Raw genomic sequence first — 17,334 nt, 5'->3', positions numbered from 1 at the left:
CTCTATACATGTAAAAACGACTAGTATAGACGATTTACAAATGTTTGTCCGCAGATGCGTTAGTTGGGTAAGTACGTTCCAAAACCATGAATTCATGGAACCACCCAAATTTGATGCTTATTTATATATCATGTAAATTAAACGATCTCTAAGCTAAAAACAGTGGCCGAGCCCACGCATTTGCAGAAATTCGCTAAAAATTTTTAACAATTTGTGGACATTTTTCTTTTTTACTGCAACATATCGTTAAACAACAATGTTTGGGGTCGGGAGTAAGGGGGTCGCAATCAGGAACCTGCAGAACTAAAAATCCAGATGGCAGCACCAGTACTAAAAGGTACACTTCCAGTGCATTTTCCATTAAAATTTAATTTTGCTGATTTTCTCCCTAAAAACTCATCAAAATAGAATTAAGGACCAATAAAACAACATTTTTCGGTGCTATTTCCCCATGTAGAATAATTAAGGCATGAAATAATCAATAATCATTGACCCGGGAAATGGCTTTCTCATTACAACCACGGTCCACTTACCTGCAGGGCCCCCTATTGGCAGGTTTTGTTGTGCAGGTTCCTCATTGACTGTGACCGCTTCGGAGCATTATCATCACTCACACAACGTAGTGAGTGTAATGGTTACGTATGTATACACTGTATTCAAATTCATATATCCATCATATATCCATCATGTCCATCGAATCTGAAAAAAATTAGTGCAGACCCATGACAATTCTGGTTCCGGTACAGTTTGTCGCATTCCATATGGGCCGCGTATGGCAAGCCAAAGCGGAATTTATTCAAGACTTTAGAATAACCATTCAAGAAGTTAAATATAAGTTCAAGAAGGAAATATATGTTCAAGACTAAAATATGTTCAACCTTGAATCAAATGTTTTCAACCTTAAATAAAATATGTTCAACCTTGAATAAAATATGTTCAACCTTGAATAAAATATGTCCAACCTTGAACAAAATATATTCAACCTTGAACAAAATATATTCAAGACTCACGTGACCATATTCAAGACTCACGTGACCATATTCAAGACGCACGTGACCACAAAATTGATGACGTAGAGCGTAGAATCTGTGGTACTTCTGATGCGTTCTGTTTCACGACGTGATTGATTGCCTGTATAGCCTAAACACTCAAACATGTCAAAAGACAACGAGAATCCGATACAGTGGTATGAAAGGTGAGAGGCATTGCGCATTTTGAACCTATAATTTGCCTGATATGTCTGTGAAACATGTATTGACTCTGACATTCACTCGGCATCCATGTCATGATGTGTAGGATTACAGTACATGTCAGGTGTAGGCGGCTAGGTACGTGTACAACCATGTGTCAAAACCTTCGTGCGAACAATTCGAGCTCCGAAACGCAACACAAGTACCATGGGTTCGGGAAAGTCTGGACGCGGGTTCGGGAAAGTCCGTAAAGCATCAAAACATGAGCAACTACGTCATCAATTTTGTGGTCACGTGCGTCTTGAATATGGTCACGTGAGTCTTGAATATATTTTGTTCAAGGTTGAATATATTTTGTTCAAGGTTGGACATATTTTATTCAAGGTTGAACATATTTTATTCAAGGTTGAACATATTTCATTCAAGGTTGAAAACATTTGATTCAAGGTTGAACATATTTTAGTCTTGAACATATATTTCCTTCTTGAACTTATATTTAACTTCTTGAATGGTAATTCTAAAGTCTTGAATAAATTCCGCTTTGGCTTGCCATAGCCGCGCGTTGGCCGATCCTGCATTCACGACGCACCGCACCCACAGTTACCACGTCGGACGTGATTTCCATTGTTTCCTTCCACGTGACGCAATTATTTCATGACGTCATAAGCCATTGACCATTCACACAAGTAGATTTATTCACACCGGCGCCACTGAAGTGCGGGTGTGGGACATCATGTATTCAAAAATCGTCTGTTAGGACATACAGGACAACGTCGGCGGAAACAGTTGTGACATTTCATTGCAGACAAAGCAAACGTCCTCTTCTTCTCGATTTACGCACATTACTTCAAAAAAGTCAGTTTTAACACTTCTAAATCCAGATCCAGTCACGTGATTTCTAGTAACTGCCAAACTCGACCCAGTGCGGAACTGTGAAGTAATGATGTAGGTCACGTGGTCAGAGTGCAGGAGTTCCCGTACCGCCTGGCTATCCGATTTAGCATCTACCGTTCCGGAACGACATCAGCGCCTCTAGTGTCAAGATCGTAAATTTGCCATTCTTGATATTGGCGCCAAACGAATCCAAAAAAACGCGTTAAAACAATTAAGAATATATCAGCTACAAAAATTCGTTATTAACTAACTGGTGAAGAAACATATACAAATATTTAGGCTAGCAGGTGGAAAATTCAATTATTATTTCACCACAAAGAGCTGCTTCTGTAAGCAGATATGAGACAGCTACCGGGGCGGGGACTATTTCTTTATGGGGCCTTATTGTTCAGCGTCTCCAAGGAATTCTATTTTTAGAGTCCAATGGGGGGGGGTTGGGGGGCCTTCCGATCCCCCAATGTACTGACTAAAACCTGTTACTTTCAGAGAACGGGGGAGGGGGTTTGGGGGACTCATCCCACAATGTACTGGCTAAATATGTCAGAAGGACGGGGGTTTGGGGGGCTCCCCCATGTCAAACAGTTGTGTGAGTTCACTAGAGCTTGCTCTTTACATATAATAGTGGTAAGCTTTGAGTGTGAAGCGTGTTTCTCAACTTTTGTAGAGTGGGGGAAATGAATATTTGGTTCTTCAATAGAATTCTCGTGACCATCAACATGATTCAATGCTTCAAATATTTTGGTGATGATAGGTTGTGGCTTTCTTAACTGAAATCCATTAGATAACGCCAGCGTTGGTGTCACCAGTTTTGAACAATGGGTAGTAATTGTCAGGTAAATGTAAAACCAACAATTTTTTGGTATTGCTCTCTTTTTTGAAGACCGGGATGCAGCAGACTTCAATGTTAGCGGCCGGGCATGCATGTTAAAACTAATTCATAATTTGTATTGCACTTGTATCACAAAAGTAAAAAATTATTTCGAATTGGTGACACTCCAGGTCAGGTGGTTGTAATGTTCCTCACTCGAAGACTCCATCATAAAAAAATTTCTTTCACGAAATGTCGCAACCACTCTCACAAACTGTCTTCCAGAGACACAAGTGTCACGACGTTTAGGTCTAATATAATAGCACAGGCGGCAGCACCTGCTGGTCGCGCCTTTATTCCCGGTAAGATAAGAAATGATCTGACTATGTTTACACACGACTACCAGGACAACAACTACCCTGCACATTTTGTACATGAATGTACACAAATCAATTTAGACAGATTAGTCATCAAAAATGTTGCAATTTCATGATTTTCAGCATCATGACGGACCTTATAGGACCTGATTTTAATTATGGCAGCAAATGATTATCCTAGCCGACCACTAGAAATTGTAAAACCAAGATCCAAGTCGGCTGTAGCCGGTCCTGGGGTGGGTGTCAATATTTGTCGGTTTTCATTCTCATTCTGTATTTCAGTATAGGCTATAGGCCTATATCGTAAATGTCAATGTGATATATTTTCACGGCATGCAATGGTATGTGCCATGTCAGAGAGAAGGATGGGGTGGGCAAAGCCCTACATGTCATGCGTGGTAATGTTTTGTGTTTATTTGAACCTGTTTGAGCCTTCAAATGGCTAGGTAAATCCCACGCTCAAGTTGCCCTTATATAAAGGGAACTGACACCGCCCAGCGGTTTAGCCAACTTTTCGACTTTCACCGCCCGAGAAAGTTAAACTTCCAACTTCCTGTTCGAGTTCTGATTTGTATCTCCGCCCCCAGTGCCCGAGCATGAGCAGTTCAATTTGTTATTATATTGAGAATCATGTCGAAAGTTCGCGTAATGGGGCGACCAAAAAAGGTCTCAAAAACCGATCAGCGGCTATGGATTTCGCGTGAGACGCTGGCGATATGGAAAGTAATACGGAAGGAGTTGAATTTGAAGACAAATGATGAAGTTGCCCAACATTTGGCCGACTTGTACTCCGAGAAAACAGCAGTGAGTCATGCGATCTTTCATTCATGGGTTTTCGTAGTAAATTCCATAGTAGTGACGTCACTCAATGATTGACAGCTAGGCGACATGTTTCATTAATGCCTCGTTCTGATCACCCGATACACGGGAAATGAAAACGAGGTCATACGAAGTGGCTGGGCAGTGTAAGTTCCCTTTAAGTAAAAACTTTGCCAATTCCTTTTACTAAATATCTTGTTATCTTCTTCCTGATTTGCAGTCTTCAGAAACCACCCTTGGTGCTAGTGTCTACCTCCCAGTCACTACAGTCAAGAAAGGTACAGTGGAACCTCCCTTAGCGGACCCCTCTCTATTAAGGACAACCTCTCTACTAAACTCAAAGACCCTAGTTTTTGTCCCAAAGTGGTTGTTTCCATTTGAACTCTCTAATCAGGATACCTCTCTATAATAATCTATTAAGGACATGACTTGTCAGTCCCATGGGTTTCCTTAATAGAGAGGTTCTACTGTATTTATAAATCTTACTCAAGGGGTTCAAAAGTAGCTGAACAAATCCTAGTCCTCCAAAAACTAACGAACTTGCTAAGTTGTGCCACTTGGGTAAGTTCGTTTGGTTTGGTCTTGTAAAAAATGAAAAAATATTGATTCATATTCACCCCTCCCCCATCTGAGTTTCTGAAATCGACAAAATACAGTTCTCCCCTGCAAAATGTTTGACGCAAAGAAGGGCTTTCCATCTACTTAAAGTGGATTTCACACAAGCAGTACAGTGTTTTTCCCGCACCTTAGTAACTCAGTTGGACGGTATCAAAGCAACTGATGCATCATCAAGTCTTACCAGCGTTTTGGAACCCTACCGCGGGCCTTATCAACCACATTTTCTTCAGGCCATATCCAGTTAACTTATATCAAGTGGGCACCGAAAAACTGCCAGACTATCAATAATATGATTTGTCTGTTTTTATGCACATCAGAAATATGGTATGTTGGCTGTATCTTATACTGTCATCTCTATTCACAGATTACGGTCCATCTGATTCTGGCCTGTTTGCTGATGAAGACATTAGGTTTATGGATGAATCTGGATCTATGCCGGTTGGTAACATTTGTTTGAGGGTTCATTTCCTAGTTCATTTCCTTGGAGAACCCAGGATTTTATGGATGAACTGGCAAGAAACACTGCTGGCTACCACGCAATAGGGCCCTGGTTCAATCCCTGGGAGAACCCAGGATTTTATATGTGGATGAACTGGCATGAGCACTACTGTCTACCACGCAATAGGGCCTGGTTCAATCCCTGGGAGAACCCAGGATTTTATATGTGGATGAACTGGCATGAACACTGCTGGCTACCATGCAATAGAGCCCTAGTTCAATCCCTGGGAGAACCCAGGATTTTATATGTGGATGAACCGGCATGTTTCAAGGAACTACAATACCTGGCCCTTCATACTCCTTAAAATGCGACGTAAAACCAAGGTTTTTTGTGTCTCCGGTCTATGCCAGGGCAAATATAAGACCCCACCAACTGAGGAACGTGGGTAGCTTGTGTGGACTCTTGCCTTAGGCAGAGTCACTAGGCCAATGAACCCATTCGACGGAATGGAGGCAAGGATGATTTTCAGTATGTTTCCTGTTGGCAACTCTTAAAATTTTAGGTGTGATAGAATTGAAATTACCACGGCTCTGTTTGGTCTCTATAAGATTGTGACCATCCACTGGTGTTACTACAAACTTTAGGGCAAAGCACCTCGAGTAAGGGCCTACGTTTTAGCACCGCCCTCCCGGTCTCAATTTCAGTACCGAGACCCACCAGTGCAGTGGTAATTCCTAAACCAGACATCATTGAATAATTAAACATCATTCCCTTACAGAATCTGCATCTGAAACACAGTAATGAGATAAAATCGTCCGTGTCGCCCTCAAGTCATTCCAAGCCTCCTTCTTCCCCCGTCAAGCCCATGATGTCGGTCGAAACTGTCCAGTCGCTCGTTGCTACAGTGCCCAGTCATAGAACGCATAGTTCAACATCGCTCCGATCTGATGGCTCCTTCTCCAAGATCGAAGACGAGGTGAGCATTCTGTGCGGTGAGATCAGTTCAGTAGTTCTAGCTCTAGCCTGATCAGATGGTTGTGTTCCTTGCCGAAGGAGCACTGCTGTTTTGTCATTGTGTCCTTGAGCAAGACGGTTACACGTATTCCTAAATGGCTTCGTCCTTCGAATGAGACGTAAAAATCACCGAGTTCTTTTACCTGGTGTCCATGCCCAGGCAAGCGAAGAATTCGACCGAGGATAGTGAGTAGCTTGTGATGGACTTGAAAATAGAGTGAGCTAATCAACCCAATTTGTACCAACCAACCGAATCACATTATAAATATGTACTAGATATGAATTTCAGCATTGCCTTTGTGTACCGGTAGACTGATATACAAATACTATGAATACCAAGTTTAAACAAATTTGTATTCATGATAACTGCACTACGGCATTGTGTATTACTGCATTTCTACTTTCCTGGACCATCAGTAATTACGAACAGCTATCCATTCATCTGCTATTTTAATTTGTCCGACCTCCTGCAATATGTTGTGCATTTCATGTGGACTTGCTAAAATATGCTTTGTTTTTGTTTCAGGAGATAATTGTGTTCACTGAGGCACCAAACAAGAAACTGTTTTGCCGTTTATGTAATCATGTGTTCAAAGATCCTGTGATAACTGCTTGTGGTGTGAGTATTTCATCGTTTAGTGTTGGGACACGATCTTACAAAAATATCTTATGTCGTTATGTGGAAATGAACATGAGATTTCTGTTGCGCTGTGCGGCGTGTAGATTTCCACGGCTTCTTTAAATATTGTTGCAAAACAACTCCAGCATCTGGTGACGTTGTATGATTGATTTCAAATGCCGTCACACAACGTTTCCGGCGCAATCAACTAACATAGCGAGAAAATGACACCACAGTATATAAGTAGAACTTACTAGAACCTCCCTAATAAGGACACCCTTGGGACTGTCATATGCTGTCCTTAAAAGTGAGACGTCCTGATTAGAGAGGTCGAATTGAATGGAAACAGCGAATTTGGGACCAAAACTAGTGTCCTTTATAGAGAGGGTGTCCATAATAGAGAGGTGTCCGCTAAGGGAGGTTGTACTGTAAGTGGTATGGACGTGATATTGGAATCGCTGTACTTGTTTCACCTCGTTAGTTGTTTTTCTGATATATTTAAACCAACCTTCTAATGAGTCCTAAATGGTCCACGAGTGGCTGCACTCCCCAGTGGATGCATTAGGCCTCAACGTCAATATAATACTTATCTTTTCTTTTTCAGCACACCTACTGTCGAAAATGTGTCACTTCCAGACCAAATGGTGAGTTGATGTCAGACATGAGAAAAAAATCTCTACCAAATTGGCATCGAAGCCGCCTGGTCGATACCTGGGTTGGGCCAGGGTTACAGCACACTGCCAAAACCCTGAGGTAGCGAAATGGTCAATAGGCAGAGGTTGCAAAGATTAGAGGGCCTACCCTGTTTTATTTTGGGAACAATAGACGATTTCATAAATTTATACTTCTTGACTGTTGTCGTAGTCCTAGCATTTTCTCAATTCTTATTCTCAGGAACCTGCCCGGTGGACAACAATGCACTGAACGTTGTCGTGGCCAACCTTGCTGTATCTGAACAAATCGGGGAGCTCTACATCCACTGCTGCCATGGCTGTAAACCCAAAGTCGCCGACTCGGGGTACGAATATGATGAGAGGGGCTGTCCAGTGACTATGAGGCTCAACAGTAGGAAGTAAGTCATGAGACAGTAGAGAGGTGATGACTCTGAATACCTTTGATACTGAATTCTTTTTTTGTAATGTACACCCCATTATTCCTTAGAGCCCTATAAATCAAAAATGATGTTCTTAAAAACGGCTTATTCATATTCCGCTTTGATTAATTTCCATGAATGGGTGAATTTCTCCAGCGATTAGATTTACAACTAAAAAGTTGAACCCTGTTGGGCAGAAATCGCATAAGTATTAGACTCGTGAAAATAAGGCGGTTTACAGTTTAAAGGTACTTACTGTAGATCACAGGCAGTTTGTCAGTGTCGTTTGATACTGCTTGGATTCTGGTTTCACCCAATATCATGCCCTTTGGCTGGCTCATTATAGAGACAACGTCTTGGATAAGAACGGGTATTGTGTTCAACAGCAGTGGTGGGAGAAGAGCATGAGCGACCGATCGCCAGCGCCGACAATTTGACAATCCACCATGGCACTCCTATACTCACTGAGCAAGTATACATGAATGCTACTCTCTTATACTATTTTCCAGTGACCATGAAGAAAGCTGTGAATATGCTCCTGTACCATGTCCTAATAATCCAAATTGTCCATTAGTTATCAAAAAGGTAAGTGTTTCGGCAACGTTGGTTCGGTTCAGGAATACGTCGTCATAAATTTTACGCCTGGTTTCACTTCAGAGAAACATGCGACCACCAATTCCTACTCACTTTGGACCAGAGGATAATGAAATGGCCTGGTTGATGCCATTTGGAGGCAATGGCAGCCAATTCATGCAGGGGTGGAACAATGTCATCAATAAGTTTCGATCACGTGCAAGGAGGATGGGTTCTCCTCTCTCTGACATCATGGAATTGTGCACCCTGCTCTGTTCATGACGTGATGTCTCTCCCAACATCATTCCATCATTGCGTCCTTCAAAATTGTCTCTGATGTGCTGATAAAATCTTCTCCGTTATTTAAGGATTTGGCTGCACACGTCCGAGCTTGTCAACACGTCCGATGTCCGCACCACAAGTACAGGTGAGTTTCGATATGGTTCTTCGAACCTTGGCCAAGTTTCATTGCGGGACGAAACACACCATTCGGTCCAAGTTTTAGTTGCTGTGTAGTTTTGTCCAGTTAAATAGAAATCCACTAATAAACAATGCTGTAGTGCAGTTATTGTGAATGCAAATTTGTTTAAATTTGGTATTCATAGTATGAAATTTCGAACCAACGGCGTAGGCCTTTAATGTGAGGAGCCTCATAGCCTAATGGTTAACAAAGCTGGCCACCAAACAATAGGGCCCGCAGAGAACCCATGATGGTATTTCTGAATGAATTGGCGTGGCTTTCAAGGAACTAAACTTCCTGGCTCTTCCCAGTCCTTCAAATGAGACGTGACACCAGGGTTCCTTGTATCTGGTGTCTATGCCAGGGCAGACAAAAGACCCCACCAAGTGAGAAACATGAGCAGCTCACGTGGACTCTACCTCTGACCAAAGCATATGAACTTGGCGAATAAATACCTCAATGTCGCTATTGGGTTTCTCACCAAACACCTCCTGGGTGGAGCTGTCAACTTTTCTGGTGATAGGACTAGGAGTACCTTACAAGAAACATGTATATAATATAAATACATGCAAGAATTGATACAGAATAGTCTTTGTTGATTCTTTGGTGTAAGAATCCTTGTATGATTCATTTCTTTTTAGCTGTGATTTCAATGGAACTCAGGAAGAACTAGTGGAACATTTAGAAACTTGTAAATTCGAAGGCATGAAAGATTTTCTCCAGCGCACAGATGACAGGATTGCCGAATTACAATTCTCCGTCAGCCAGAAGGACCAAGAGATCTGTTTCCTGAGGTCCATGTTGGGGAAAGTGTCGGAGAGACTTGATATGTTGGAGGAAAAAATTGGTAAGGAATGTAGATCTTGAATTCGAAAACCACTGTAAAACAGCCTTTTCAGCAATCTTAAACGTTCAGATTTGGTGTGATTTTGCCACATCGTGTGCTGTGCTAACTGATAGCAATTGCCAAAGATATCGAAACCTATTTCAGGGGCATAGCAAGCGAGGGCCGGGGAATGCCTTCCCGGAAGTCACCAAAAAATGATTTTGGCCATAAAAATTTCGAAAATTGTTACATTGCTCCCCCCCTCCCAAAGATAATCCTTTACCCCCTGCGTGTGACAATCAACAATCACTTTTTTTCATGTGGCCTTCCTTCGTTAACATTGCAGAGACAGTTGAAGACAAGCAGATCAAGAACAGATCAGTTGTTCAGGAAGAACTTGCTCATATTAACAATCGGCTCAACCACGATGTAGCAATGGGAGGTAAGAAGCAGGTGACATGCTGTAAAAGTTGCATTAAAACTTGGTACATATGCTCCCCCATGAAATGACACCTGGGAGACCAAATTTTGGTCTGGCTAAATTGTCATTTCACCACATGCTATGTCTCCCCAACTAGTCTAAGGGCTCGACCATCTCCAAATATTTATTGTTGGTACATGTAACATGTGTAATGACGATACATGACATATCATATTTGCTTTTGATTTGACGTTCTTTTCAAGGTCACAGAGGTCAAATAGCATAAATTGGCCGATGGTGGCACGTTTCGTTATGACTAGAGCTATTGCCTAAAAACTTGTTACAGTGGTAGTCCTATGTTGTGAAGCCTTGGGGCTTATATCTCTAGGGGCTACGGGCTTATATCTCTAGGGGCTACGGGCTTATATCTCTAGGGGCTACGGGCTTATATCTCTAGGGGCTACCGGCTTATATCTCTAGGGGCTACGGGCTTATATCTCTAGGGGCTACGGGCTTATATCTCTAGGGGCTACCGGCTTATATCTCTAGGGGCTACCGGCTTATATTTCTAGGGGCTACGGGCTTATATCTCTAGGGGCTACGGGCTTATATCTCTAGGGGCTACCGGCTTATATCACTAGAGGCTACGGGCTTATATCTCGGGCCATTTCATATCTGTACAATGTCGTCTATTTTCCTTTCACTTCAGCGTATGATCCACAGCAAATCTTCAAGTGCAAGGGTACATTCGTCGGGCATCAAGGTCCAGTCTGGTGTCTGTGTGTGCATGGTGATTACCTTTTCAGTGGTTCGTCAGATAAAACCATCAAGGTCAGTAGTCAAGAGGTCTCATCTGATCTGAGAAATTCCACCGTGAATACTGTAGACCGGCAAGTTTTCGTTGCCGTTTTTTAACCTCAAAGTAAAAATAAAAGTCACACATATTTTTGTCATTGGAAAAACTTAACCCTTTGAACCCTGTGGGCAGCTGCAGCGGCCTCAAACTTATATGAGCCCCACCCTAGAGGCCACTATAGCCGCCTGGCAGGCCTAAGGGGACCACGACTGCCCGAGTTTATTACAGAGATTCCTTTAGTTTCGTTTAACATTCTTAGGAGAACCTGTGATTCAGATCTCAGGGGCCTGGCTGGTGAGAACAGTTTCACCAATTGATATCGGACTAAAAACCCCAACTTCTTACTGGACTTTCGTCAATGTACATGTATTTTTTCCCTTTCAGACATGGGATCTGTCCGCTAACTACAAGTGCCTGAGGACAATGGAGGGTCACACTGGTATCGTACTGGCCTTGACCGTGTTTGGTAACAGACTATACAGTGGATCACAAGATACAACAATTATGGTGAGTTGACCATTTTACTACTTTGTACAATGGCCTAATACTTACGTACGGTGTGTGAATAGGTAAGTTGTGACCATCCAAAATACATTTCCAGTGCAACCTCTCTTAGCGGACGCCTATGTAATCAGGACACCCTCTTTATTACGGACAGTGACATCTCTCCAATTTCACCTCTGTGTTCAGGACATTTCCCTGATATGAACAACTTTTGTCACTCTCAGTGGTGTGCTTAAAGGCCAACGCTGTTCATTAAATATTTGAAATTTGTAATTGAATTTGAAAATTTCTTATTGTGTAAACACATATTGGATATGAATTTCAACAATGTCATTGTGTTGGCAGATATACAAATACGATAACTACTGAGTCTTGGCAAATTCTTGTGCATAATAACTGCACTACGGCATTGTGTATAACTGCATTTCTATTTTCCTGGAGAACTAGCAGTTGCGAAAGGTGTGTTAATTCACAGAAAACACACTTATAAAGATACACAACTTTTTTCCTCAGTCGCCATATTGAAGACCACACACGTGATACATTACACTACATAGTGTTTCAAAACATTAAACTACATAGTGTTTCAAAACACTACACTACATAGTGTTTCAAAACACTACACTACATAGTGTTCAAAACACTACACTACATAGTGTTTCAAAACACTACACTACATAGTGTTCAAAACACTACACTACATAGTGTTTCAAAACACTACACTACATAGTGTTTCAAAACACTACACTACATAGTGTTTCAAAACACTACACTACATAGTGTTTCAAAACACTACACTACATAGTGTTTCAAAACACTACACAACATAGTGTTTCAAAACACTACACAACATAGGGTTTCAAAACACAAGCTGAACACAGTGTACCAATTAATAGAGGTTAAGTCCCCCTGGTCCGCGTTTGACGCTTGATGTTTCTTGCAGGTTTGGGACATGGAAACGCTGCAAGAGATCAAAGTGATCGAAGCTCATGAGAATCCTGTGTGTACGCTGTGCTGTGAGAGAGACATGCTGTTTAGTGGATCGCTAAAGGTTATAAAGGTGGGTACAGCGAGGCAAGGGGCCTCATAGCCTAGTGGTTAACACTGCTGGCTACCCTGAATGTAGCCATGGGAGAACCCAGGATTATATTTCTGGATGAACCGGCGTGGCTTTCAAGGAACTAAAATTCTTCACAGTCCTTCAAATGAGACTTAAAACCGAGGTTCCTTGATTCTGGTGTATGCCAGGGCAGGTTAAAGACCCCACCAAGTGAGAAACATGAGTAGCTTGCGTGGACTCAACATCTGGCCGAAGTCAGTGTCACGAAGTCAGTGTCATCTCATAATTAGGCAAAAAAATCTAAATTTTGTCACGAGAAGTCCGATGTTTGGCGCAAACGCAATGCAATCAGGGTCAAATAAGCCCAAATCAAGTAAAGCAAGGTTTGTCCCTAATGATGTATTGCCTGTACAGAACACATTGTTATGTCTGCTGATGATTTTCACATCATATTCCATCATATTCTTATTATCTTCTTGGTTCCAGGTGTGGGATGTACATACCCATCAGTTGAAACGTGAGATCTCGGGTCTGAACCATTGGGTGCGAGCTCTAGTCTCGTCGAACAATTACCTCTATTCGGGCTCGTATCAAACAATCAAGGTGAGATTATCTTTTCAATGCTGTCTTCGTAATCAAATGCCAACGTCAACTTGCATTGCGTAATTCCAGCACCAGTCCTTGTGAAGGGGGAAAAGACTTTACGTAAGGTGGGATGTTTACAGTTTCAGCCAATCGATTACTCTGTGGTGAACACCCGTCCGCCAGCAACGTGTCAGCACTTGTTATACCATCAGTCAGCAGAATTCTATACATTTGCTTTAAAAAAAATAGAAAAGTTTGCAGCACCGCTGAAAGAGTTTAGATTAGAATACAGGCCTTCATTCATTTCATGGGTTTTCTCAACAACGATAAGTTGTAAACTAAATATTTTTGCATTTATTATTTTCAGATCTGGAACATCAACACGTTCGAGTGCGTGAAGATGCTGGAGACCTCTGGTGGCAGCGTTTATTCCATGTGCATCACAAACCACCACATTCTTTGCGGCACCTACGAAAACTGTATTCATGTAAGTTTCAACTTCCAGTTTTCAGTCTTAAGGTGACCCGCAAATGGTTGCTATGACCTACGACAATTGCTGTGAAGAGCAAAAGTTTGGTGCCTTCTTGGCTGTGCGATTTGCGAAAATTTCCAGAAAAAAATAGAATTTTGCGTCAAATTTTTTTGAGGGGATTATTAAATTTCTTGCCGTATTTCGTATGAGAAGATGTTTTCACAATTGTTATTTTTGCGAATCGAATTTTTTTCAAAATCCTCAAAAATAAAATGCCTGCAAAAAATTTGACAGTTACGGTATCAATTTGAAAAGCAATAATTTTCACAGTTATGTTTACAGTATCGCTGTGATAAGTTGAAATTTCTTGTTTACATTGTCATCTCTTTGTTGTGTTGTTTCAGGTTTGGGAGCTGGACTCCTTTGATCAAGTAACCACCCTAGTGGGTCACTCAGGAACTATTTACGCTCTTGCTGTTTTACAAACTCCTGCTGGTATCAAAGTATTCAGTGCGTCGTATGATCGATCACTCAGGGTAAGTCTCCTTGTCTATTCGCTCTTTTATTTGTGCCGTGATGAATCGGCTTCGCAACTTGTCGAGGAGCAGTGAGGCGTCCCATACCACAGAGCTGACTGGCCACGACAACAAAGTATTGTAAACTGGACACTCGGCCTATTTTTGGTAACTAGGTCAGCTGTCCTGTCTGTAAGTGTAAGTGACCACAATGGACTGAGGATGTCCGCATCTTCATCCTAGAATTCATCCATGCCCCCTCCAGACGCGGACAATTCCAAGAACACCCAACTCGCCAGAGAGTCAACTTGGATCCATAGACTGCGCACTATGTCACCTCTCGGTCTTAACATCAAGGACAATAAGTCCTGATAATCGGAATTCCGCTCTAGATAGCGTATCTACCACATGTTCTTCTACCACAGAACCCAAGAGTTTTTTGGTCACAGATGTGTCCTTTGGCCAGTATTTCTCTCTATTCTTCATGCAGGAGCAGGTCTGAATCATATGAGTTTGAGTCTCTTCTCCAGTTGCACATCAACATCAAGCAGTAGTCCTATTCTGTGAAAGTGTTTCTTTCTGTTTACAAATCTGTGGCTAGATGGCACCAGGGGCTTTCGTATTATACCAATTACTTGGGGCTTACGTACTCATTTCTTTTCTTGAGGAAAAATGTCCACAAATTGTTTCAAAAAAACACTAGACATTAGTATTGGACTTAGAAAAAAGGAAATGTCGCTACTAATGATCCGTGACGTCTTTTTGTTTTGTAAGAGATGTGTAAGCTTATGAAGGTTAATGGTATCCTTAATCCTTAGGTTGATTCCCTTGGTGTGTTCTCTATGAAGGCTTAATAGTGGCTGATCATGGAAGATTAGTCTGGAGCCAAAGACTAATTCTTTACCTTACCAATGGCAATGTTTTTTAATCATCAGCTCATTCCTTAGGCAAGGGTACCCAATTTGCGCATTGTCGCCAGGCATATCCACCCATTTTGCCCTTCAGGACTGCCATTGCAACGAGGCCACTTATGTCTTATCCAAGTCATGTCCACTGTAGCTTGCTTTACGAGTTGCCTTTTGTTGGATATATGTCTTTTCTAAAAAAGGTTTGGGCAAAAAAGTGCATGTCTGTCATTTCCATGCATTTCTTTGTTGACTTCAAATCAATGATGAAAATCCCCATTTGCTCTGTGAATTAGTGTAGAACTAGCTGTAAATTGTTACTGATACTGGTAATGCAGGTTTAAAATTTTAAGGATAAAAGATTCTGCAAGATATTGAATAAACGGCCATGTGCTGGCACAACTTTATGTTATCTCCATCATACGCATTGAAGCTGCTCCAGCCTGTCTCTCATCGATTTGACTATACATGTCAATGCCAGACTTGTGACGTAATAAAATTGGCAGGCGAAAGCCCGATTCAGTGATAACTCGAAAATGGGTCTCCTTGCCTATTGTTTTCGCCTGTTAGTGGGTCATGATAGTTACAAAAAATAGCACACTGATATTCCATACACATGCTAAGTGGCCATGAGGGTTCATTTAGACAGAAAGAAACTGAATCATGTGCTATTGTCATGTTGGTTTTGATGTGACTAATGACTGCATTGCTATGACATGCATGTACGAAACGACCTCCCGACTCAGATTTCGAATCAAGTAATTATCTGATTGGAAACCTGATGCGTCCATTTGATTTGTGATGCCTATAAACCTAAGTGGTCTGGCGATGTATTGATGCAAGCGACAGTTTTCTTTGGTCTTAAACCCCCTTGGCTGTGTAATAACGTTTACAACCCCCAGAAAATTGTTCATTTTTTGTCCCCCAAAACGTTCAAAATATTGCCCCCAAGAAAATATACAGCCAGTAAGGTACCCAATGGATATCAGTGCATGGACGCCATCTGCACCCCACAGTATGTAATTGCTCGTTCGGCAAAGAGACCATGTACAGTAGAACCCCTCTATTAAGGACACCCATGCGACTGACAAGTGCTGTCCTTGATAGAGAAGTGTCCTGATTCGAGAGGTCAAATTGAATGGAAACTACCAATTTGGGACCAAAAGTAGTGTCCTTAATAGAGAGGTTGTCCTTAATAGAGAGGTGTCCGCTAAGGGAGGTTCCACTGCAATTGGCCAACCACAGGTCTGGGCAGGAAAAGTCTTGGGCAAATCAAGTCGTTTGCCAGCTGCTTGAAATAGGAATCAAACCAGGTTTACTTGTCACGATCACAGTGTGACATTGGATCCCATCGTCTGTAACGGAACCAATTGATCAATTCCGATTCTGCCGCTGTGTCCACCTATAATTGGCTGCCTCATCTTGTTCCCTTCATGTATGTAATAACAGTAGAACCTCTCTATTAAGGACACCCTTGGGAGTGACAGGTGCTGTCCTTAATAGTGTCCTGCTTATTAGAAAGGTCAAATTGTATGAAAACAGCCAATTTCGGACCAAAATTTGTGTCCTTGATAGAGAGGTTGGAGTGACAGGTGCTGTCCTTAATAGTGTCCTGATTATTAGAAAGGTCAAATTGAATGAAAACAGCCAATTCGGGACCAAAACTTGTGTCCTTGATAGAGAGGTTGTCTTTAGTAGAGTGTTGTCCGCTAAGGGAGGTTCCACTGTACTTTGAAGAGTTGTCTCCTCTCCATTGATGTTTTACCTGTTGTGGCGTTGTCCATGACCTTTGGCAGCGGCGATCGATCTTACAATTTTGCTGGCAGCATAATTTCATCTTCGTGTAACGCTGTGTCAACACAAAGTGAGATTTTTCAATTTCTATCAATGCACCGCACAAACTTTATTGTTTATGAAAAATCCAACGCAGATTGCTGTAAAAATGTGATGGAATCTCACCTGTTCGGTATTGCTTCCTGCACTCATTTGTATTCAATTTCAAACCATGATCAAAATCGGGCCTAAACTAAATGTTTGTCAAATCCCATCTCTGCGTTATTGGTTTTCGAATCAAATTCTTCACGTGCGACAGACCCTGTGTGTCAGATAGTCACCTACAGCATTTTGGCAATGTTGGACCATCACTGGCCCCTACGGTTTATTGTATTCCCTTTAGAAAAGCCTGAACGATGTCAGATTGATGTCATCCTGACACCGGCGGATTTCAAGGGCCGAATTTACAAAGGGTGTTTAGCTTAAAACAGCGTTTAATGTCTGAATAGACAG

The 17,334-nt window shown here is 41.8% G+C and overlaps 1 protein-coding gene across 1 annotated transcript in view; it reads left to right on the top strand.

Moving 5' to 3' along the window:
• Positions 1-3,331: 3,331 nt before the first annotated feature.
• Positions 3,332-17,334, top strand: part of LOC135487936 (E3 ubiquitin-protein ligase TRAF7-like) — a 50,947-nt gene continuing 36,944 nt past the window's right edge. Inside the window, exons 1-17 of the mRNA XM_064772236.1 lie at positions 3,332-3,505; positions 4,309-4,366; positions 5,071-5,144; positions 5,924-6,121; positions 6,686-6,778; positions 7,383-7,422; positions 7,673-7,850; positions 8,381-8,456; positions 8,813-8,871; positions 9,546-9,751; positions 10,077-10,172; positions 10,861-10,982; positions 11,392-11,514; positions 12,455-12,571; positions 13,058-13,174; positions 13,524-13,643; positions 14,033-14,164. Coding sequence (XP_064628306.1) covers positions 3,428-3,505; positions 4,309-4,366; positions 5,071-5,144; positions 5,924-6,121; positions 6,686-6,778; positions 7,383-7,422; positions 7,673-7,850; positions 8,381-8,456; positions 8,813-8,871; positions 9,546-9,751; positions 10,077-10,172; positions 10,861-10,982; positions 11,392-11,514; positions 12,455-12,571; positions 13,058-13,174; positions 13,524-13,643; positions 14,033-14,164 — 1,887 coding nt within the window. The 5' untranslated portion in view covers positions 3,332-3,427. The remainder of the gene's footprint in view (positions 3,506-4,308; positions 4,367-5,070; positions 5,145-5,923; positions 6,122-6,685; positions 6,779-7,382; positions 7,423-7,672; positions 7,851-8,380; positions 8,457-8,812; positions 8,872-9,545; positions 9,752-10,076; positions 10,173-10,860; positions 10,983-11,391; positions 11,515-12,454; positions 12,572-13,057; positions 13,175-13,523; positions 13,644-14,032; positions 14,165-17,334) is intronic.

This window comes from Lineus longissimus, chromosome 1 (genome assembly GCF_910592395.1).
Source record: "Lineus longissimus chromosome 1, tnLinLong1.2, whole genome shotgun sequence".
NCBI classification, from domain to species: Eukaryota; Metazoa; Nemertea; class Pilidiophora; order Heteronemertea; family Lineidae; genus Lineus; species Lineus longissimus.
The sequence above is the reverse complement of the archived record's forward strand: the minus strand, read 5'-3'. Positions and strand labels throughout refer to the sequence as shown.